This window comes from Pteropus alecto, unplaced genomic scaffold (assembly GCF_000325575.1).
Source record: "Pteropus alecto unplaced genomic scaffold, ASM32557v1 scaffold276, whole genome shotgun sequence".
Taxonomy (NCBI): Eukaryota; Metazoa; Chordata; class Mammalia; order Chiroptera; family Pteropodidae; genus Pteropus; species Pteropus alecto.
The window spans coordinates 6,626,272-6,633,348 of NW_006438074.1; the positions used below are offsets into that span (position 1 = coordinate 6,626,272).

The 7,077-nt window shown below is 47.8% G+C and overlaps 1 protein-coding gene across 2 annotated transcripts in view; it reads left to right on the plus strand.

Moving 5' to 3' along the window:
- The window catches only part of GALNT16 (polypeptide N-acetylgalactosaminyltransferase 16), a 73,143-nt gene that overhangs the window by 50,176 nt on the left and 15,890 nt on the right, over window positions 1-7,077 (plus strand). For both annotated transcript variants that reach the window (XM_006915157.3, XM_025049139.1), the window contains exons 6-9: window positions 331-452; window positions 2,698-2,785; window positions 4,327-4,411; window positions 4,693-4,796. In XM_006915157.3, coding sequence (XP_006915219.1) covers window positions 331-452; window positions 2,698-2,785; window positions 4,327-4,411; window positions 4,693-4,796 — 399 coding nt within the window. The remainder of the gene's footprint in view (window positions 1-330; window positions 453-2,697; window positions 2,786-4,326; window positions 4,412-4,692; window positions 4,797-7,077) is intronic.

Genomic DNA, 7,077 nt, shown 5'->3' on the forward strand with positions numbered 1-7,077 from the left:
GTGGTTTCTGTCTCCTTTGGTACCAAACCACACTTTATTGCAATTTCCATTCACTAAACTCTGACTGTTCACCAGTGTGTCTGCAGAGCCCAGAACAGTGTCTGGCACACGGAGGGCATCAGAGAATGACCTTGGAGTAATAACAGTTGATGGATGGATGAGAGAGAAAAAAAAGAGAGAGATAGGAAATAAACAAATACAAAGTAAAGTTCAGTCACAGTAACTCAGAGGAAACCTCAGTCCCCGAAGGGGCAGAGGGCCCTGAGACTTTGGGGGGATGGCTGGGAAGCAAATTGGCTCAGCACCAACCCCCATCCACTCCCATTGCAGGGCTGATCCGGTCCCGGGTTCGCGGGGCTGATGTGGCCTCAGCTGCCATCCTGACCTTCCTGGACAGCCACTGCGAAGTGAACACCGAGTGGCTGCAGCCCATGCTGCAGCGGGTGAAGGAGGTGGGTCTGTATGTCCCCGGGGGAGCTCTGTCCCTCAGAACGTGCTTGCCGTGTCTTGGCATGAGGGCGTAGGAACCGACTTTGAAGTTGGGTGGGCAAAGTAGGAGCCTAAATGATCTGCTGTCTCCTGAGCGACTTTACATTATCGAGCTTTCTCACCTGAAAACTGGCATAATTATAATACTTGTCCAACCGAGGTGTTGTGAGAATTGAATTGGATAAAAGCCTGGGTGAGCTATGAAGCTCCAACTACAAATGGGCACTGCTGTTTTCCCCTTGGGGCAGGCAGGGTGCTGTGCTGGGGTGGGAGGGGCTTTGGGTTAGTCTAAGAAGCCCGAGAGGGTGGGAAGAGGGGATGGTGTTCTCAAGGAGGTGGGGGTCACCATGTGCCTGCTGTTCTCTAGAATGGGGAGGATTTGGACAGATGGAGGGAAGGAAGAGGTGATTACAACTCATTTACAAAAAGACAAATGTCCCAATTTAAAAATGGGCAAAGGGTTTGAATGGACATTTCTTTAAGGAAAATACACAAGTGGCTAACAACACATGGAAAGATGCTCAACATTACTAAGTTCTTAGGGAAATGCAAGGGGGGAAAACTACAGTGAGATATCACTGGGTACTACTAGGATGGCTGTAATCAAAGGGCAGACAGTAGCAAGTGCTGGTGAAGATGAGGATAGATAGGAGCCTTCATATATTGCTGGCAGGAATGTCAGGTGGTGCATCCCTTTGGAAACCAGTCTGGCAGTTCCTCAAAAGTCTGAACACAGAGTTATCGTATGACCCAGCAATTCTACAGCTAGCTATGTACCCGAGAGAAATGAAACATACTCCACACAAAAACTTCTACACAAGACTTCTGAGCAGTATTATTCAGAACAGACAAAACATGGAAACGATCCAAATGTCCATCAACTGATTCATCGGTAACAACATGTGATTTATCTGTCCAATAGGATATTATTCAGCGATAAAAAGCAGTGAAGTACCATTACACGTTATGACATGGATGAACCTTGAAAACATTATGTTAAGTGAAAGAAGCCAGTCACTAAAGACCACATATTGCATGATTCCATGTATATGAAATGTCTAGAATAAACCTATAGAAATAAAAAGTAGATCAGTGGTTGTCAGGGGCTGGAGGGAGAGGGTAAAGGGAGCAAGAGCTAATGGGTTCAGGGTTTCTTGCAGGGTGATGAGAATGTTCTGGAATTAGGTAGTGGCAGTGGTTGTACAACCTTGTGACCGTACTAAAAGCCACTGAGTTGTACACTTTAAAATCATAAATTTTATGGTGCATCAATTGTATCTAATAAAATTGTTATAAAAATGTGTACTGTATTTCAGTGCATAAGAAGTCTATAAAAAGGATAAGCTGAGGCCCCCACAGAGAAACCATGGATGGTCTCCCCTAATCTTTCTCCTCCTCCCAGACTTTTGTCGTTCTGAGACGGGGTGTGAATGAGCGGCAGAGCTAGATTCCAAGGTGCAGATGAAAGGATTTTGAGGGTCCGTGCAGAGTGTGGGGAAAGGAGAGAAAGAAAAGGCTCTTCCCGCGTCCCTCCCCGGAGGGAGAGAGAAGAGAGGGCTGAAGGACGGCTGATAAGCTTTACATGTGGCGTATGACAAAATTCACAACCACAACTACTACCCCCCAACACCTAAAAAAAAAAAAAAACTTTAGTAAAATTGACATCACCCATCAATGTTTTGGAGGCGGGTATGTGTCTGGGAGGTGATGAAGGAAGCAGCGAGTCTGACCTCGAAGCAGATGTGACGAGAGGAGCGACACCCAGGTTACGTGGGGCCGCAGGTGGCCTAGTGGGGAAGACTCAACCCAAACATGTACAGAAGTGGACAACAATTAATAAAACAACAGTTCGCACCAGCAACAGAACTAACTCAGGCCGCGTTTGGTTCACTATTCCAGGAATTGTCTAGACTGTAGTTGTGAGAACAGCTCAGCCTGAGACAATCAAGGAAAGCTTCGCTGAGGAGGTGAGGTCCCAGCAGGGCTCAACACGATGTGAGAGTAAAAAGACTGGGAGAGCATTGTGCCCATGGGACCTAGGTGGGACCTTCCAGGAGCCTGGATGTGGTGATAAAGCTCTGGGAGCCTAACCTGTCCTGCGGAAATGCTGAGTGCCCCATGCCTTGGAGAGACCTTCCTCCCAGAGCAGGCAGCGGGGCCTTTTTTCACGGTCCCTGGCCTCATACTATCTCTCATTTCCTCTCCTAGGACCACACCCGCGTGGTGAGCCCCATCATCGATGTCATCAGTCTGGATAATTTTGCCTACCTTGCCGCATCTGCTGACCTTCGCGGAGGTGGGTCCTGCTCCCAAGGGAGGGGCTCTAGACCAGAAAGGAGGCAGGTGAGGGCAGGCAGCAGCCCTGTCTTGGTGCTCTTCTTCCCAGCTGTGCCAGAGCATCTCACATACCCCCTTGCCTCCAGAAAATGTAAAGGCATTAGGGGAGCCCTGGGGCAGGGGAGACAAAGGACCAGAGCCAGTAGTTGCAGGCTCCTGGCACAATCAGTGGCAGAGACAAGCTAGTCTTTCCCTCTCCACAAACATTGACACATTCTTCTCAAAATGCTGCCAGTCCAGGGACCATGGCCAAGTCCTGGCAGAAGGACATGATATGACAGCTGTCTTGGGGTGGGGGAGGGGGAGCCCTCAACCTTATGTGAATTCCTACACACACGGACCCCCTGGAAACAGTCTGGACCTTTGCTGTCTAATATGGTAGCTATTAGCCATGTTTGCTTACTGCACTCTTGAAATGTGAGTAGTCTGAATTGAAATGTGCTGTAAGCATAAAATACATACCAGGTTTCGAAGATTTAGTATGAAAGAATGTAAAATGTCTCATTAGTCATATTTTATGTTGATTACATGTTAGAATGATAATATTTTGTTAAAAATATATTATTCAAATCAATTTCATATGTTCTTATTACTTTTTGATATGGCTACTAGAAAAATTTTAATAATGTATGTGGCTTGCATTTCTGGCTTCCATTCTCTTTCTCTTGGACAGCTTTGGTCTAGACTTTAGAGCTGTACCATCCAATGCAGTAGACAATAGCCACGTTTAGCTATTTAAATTTAAATTAATTAAAATTAAATAAAATTTAAAATTTGGTTTCTTAGTCACACTAGCCACACTCAAGTGCTCAGTAGCCACAGGTGGACAATGCAGTTGTAGAACACGTCCATCATTGCAGAAAGTTCTACTAGACAGGCTGATCGAGAAAATATATTGCTGGGAGCTAGTGGGCAGAACAGATTTTTGGGGGGTCCTGACTTCCAATAAATAGACATAACCATCAATTAGATCTCAGAGTTGAGTGAGATTCTAAAGGCAGCCAGGCATTTCTCCTTTGAGAACTCTTCCCAAAGAGTTCTCACCTCAGGGCCTTTGCATTTGCTGTTCCCCGTGCCTGAAATTCCCTTTCCTCATATATCTGCATGGATCAGTACTGCATTCAGGTTTCTACTCAAATGTCACCTCACCAGAGAGCCGTTCCTGACTGCCCGCACTAGAATAGCATGGACACAGCTCCTTTCTTTTCTTTTCTTTCTTTCTTTCTTTCTTTTTTCTTTTATTTATTTTTTATTTTTATTTTTAGCACTTTCAGTCCCAACCAACATTCATTCCTTGACTTATCTTTGTAGTCTCTGTCTTTTCTAGTAGATTGGAACTCCACAAGGGCAGAGACCTGAAGGAATGACTACACGAATTGCCCAGAGCTGTCTGTGAGCTGGGCTTGGATCCAGGAAGACTTTGAGGGGTGTCAGAGTGAGGGGACAACCGTGAGGGGACAACTCTGCCCTGAGCCCCACTCACCCTGCTCTGTCCCTTAGGATTCGACTGGAGCCTGCATTTCAAGTGGGAGCAGATCCCTCTTGAGCAGAAGATTTCCCGGACAGACCCCACCAGGCCCATAAGGTCAGGGCTGCTATGAGCTCCGGGGAGACCCCTTTCTTACCTGAGGCCTGGGAGGCAGCTGCGGGGCCTTTTCAGTCTCCAGGGTTCTTGAGGGTACACGGTCTAAGTGCTGACTCTGTTCTGGGCCCCAGGGACAGAGTAGGATGTCAGCCAGACATCCTACCCCAGTGACTCTGCAAGCAGGGGATGCTGGGGCAAATGGCCTGGGGTCCTAGGGTTATCTAGAGGGGCCTCCAGCTTCTTAAGCTCATTCATGTTGCTTCTGTCCTCTCCTTGCTCAGGACGCCTGTCATAGCTGGAGGAATCTTTGTGATTGACAAGTCCTGGTTTAATCACTTGGGAAAGTATGATGCCCAGATGGACATCTGGGGGGGAGAGAATTTTGGTAAGTTGGGAAATAACACAATAGTAAAAACAATAATAATAATGGTGGGTAACTCTTGACCGAGTACTATCTATGCATAAAGTCCTGTTCCAAGGACTTAATCCTCACGATGACCCTCTGAGGTAAGTACTATTATCTCCGTTTTACTGATAAAGAAACTATGGCATAGAGAGGTTAAGTAATTTGTCCAATGCCATGCAGCTAGTCAACAAAGAGATTTAGGTGGTTAGGGGGAGCCACGTGGCTGGACGTATACGTGGAAGAGCATGCAGAGTGTAACATGGTCCACAGCTTAAACACACGATTGGTTCCCTACCAGAAAGGCTGGGAGTGTGTGCAGTCGAGGGTATTGGGTAAATGTAAGCAATAGGGCCAGATGGCCTGGTACAAATCCTAGCCCTACCACCTACAAGCTGTTTGGCCCTGGGCAAGTTAAAAACCTCCCTAAGCCTCAGTTTCCTCAAGAGGCCGTTATGAGTACCAAGTGAGATGATGAGTTAAAATTCATGGCACAGTGCCAGCAGCTATTGTCGTTACTTCTGAGGCCACAGGAACCCTCTAGCCCCAGAAGGAAAGGGAAGAGCTAGTGAATTCCCAAGGTTGTTGGTGAAGTTCAGGTAAGATAAGGGCCAGACATAAATGGAACACCCGACATAGGTGATTTCAGGGAGTTTATTAAAGGGCCTATTTACATGATGTGGGCAAGACGGAGGGAACTCCAAGAAATGGTGTAGTACTGGGCTAGACTGGTGACTGCTAGGAGGTGTCACCACCCCTAGGTCCGAAAGATGGGGAAGGAGCGCCCCCTGACAGGAGCTATGGACTTGGGGCACCTGCAGCCAGCCCACAGCATCCTGGTGGAGGGTATTGTGGGATAAACACCTGCCCTCCCTCTCCCCACTCTGATCTCCTGCTGGTGCCTCCGCTGGCTGAACCTGGGCCCTGCAGGAAGGAAGCCCAGTGGTGCAGCCCACACGGGCAGCCTCCCAGACAAGGAGCAGGGTGGAGAAGGCATCCTGCAGGTCTCCCGGAGCCGGGGCAGAAGCTTCAAGGCCTATAAACACAGGCCTGCCCTTGCGGTGGACCCAGTCCTTTGCAGAGCCCTTTCCCTGTTTCTTTTTTCATCCTAACCAGGTTTCTTTCGAAGTAAATAGGGCCGGTGGTATCTCACCCATCTGACAGGTAGAAAAACCGAGGTGGACGCTGCCCTCCAGATTTCAGTCAGGAAACTCCACGTCCAGCAGGTGTTTGCAGCACCTTGACTAGAGCCACTTAAGTGTTGTGAGGTGTGACCAAAGTCTGTGTTTCTGAGATGCGAGGAGCAGGTCTTTCTCCTCTCCCTGAGCGGGATACAGATGAGCAGCGGGACTTAAAACAGGCCTGATCTCAACTCAAAACCAGCCAGAGTGGAAACAGGCATGGGGTTGTCTCCCCTTTGTAACTTACTCTTTGAAACTATTTCCAGGGAGGCATCTAGAGGAATAAATTCGGGAACTGGGGTGCAGTGACCCTTCCATTCTGACCTTCTTTCATGTGTTTTAAGCTTTACTGACCGCTTTTGTGTCCTTGGTCTCAGCCTGCAGGGAGCTTTGGCAAAGCCAGTTTTCTGTACAGACTTAGAGGACTGGGAAGCTAATGGTCTCTCCTGCATCCAGAGGCCTTTTCTTTATTCTTTTTTTTATTTTCTCTTCTTTTTCTTTTTTCCTTTTCTTTTTCTTTCTTTTTCTTTTTTGGCTGGGGACTGAGAGAGCGACAAATGAATGATCAAATAGCTAACTTCAAACGCTACCTGAGACGAGGGCTCGGTGGTTAGGGAACTTGAAAGGTGAACTGTAGAGTCCTTCTGGAGAGGGATTTTGTTTCTTAGAGGAAATTCAAAGAAATTTCTAGGCTAGCCATGATTTTGAGCCGGGAGATTCCTACAGCCGATGGGTTTGGGCTTTTCATTTTGTTTCCTTGTTGAAGGAAGGAAGATGCCCAAACTGAGACGCATTCCTTTGTCTCCCAAGAGAGCCAAACTCGGGAGCTTAGAGGCCACCTCGAGTGGGGGTGGCGAGTGAGAAAACCTTACGAGTCACATTAGGGATTCTTTTAGGACCTAGTCGGATCATGTCTATACTGCTGCTCAAGACCCTTCCAGGGCTCCCGCACCACTCAGAGCAAAACCCAAAGTCCTGAAGTCATCTAACCTTCCCGCACAAGCTCATAGCACCAGCTCTGCCCTACCTGATTCCGCTCTGGCCACTTGGCCTCCTTGCTGAGCCTTGAACTTGCCAGCCAC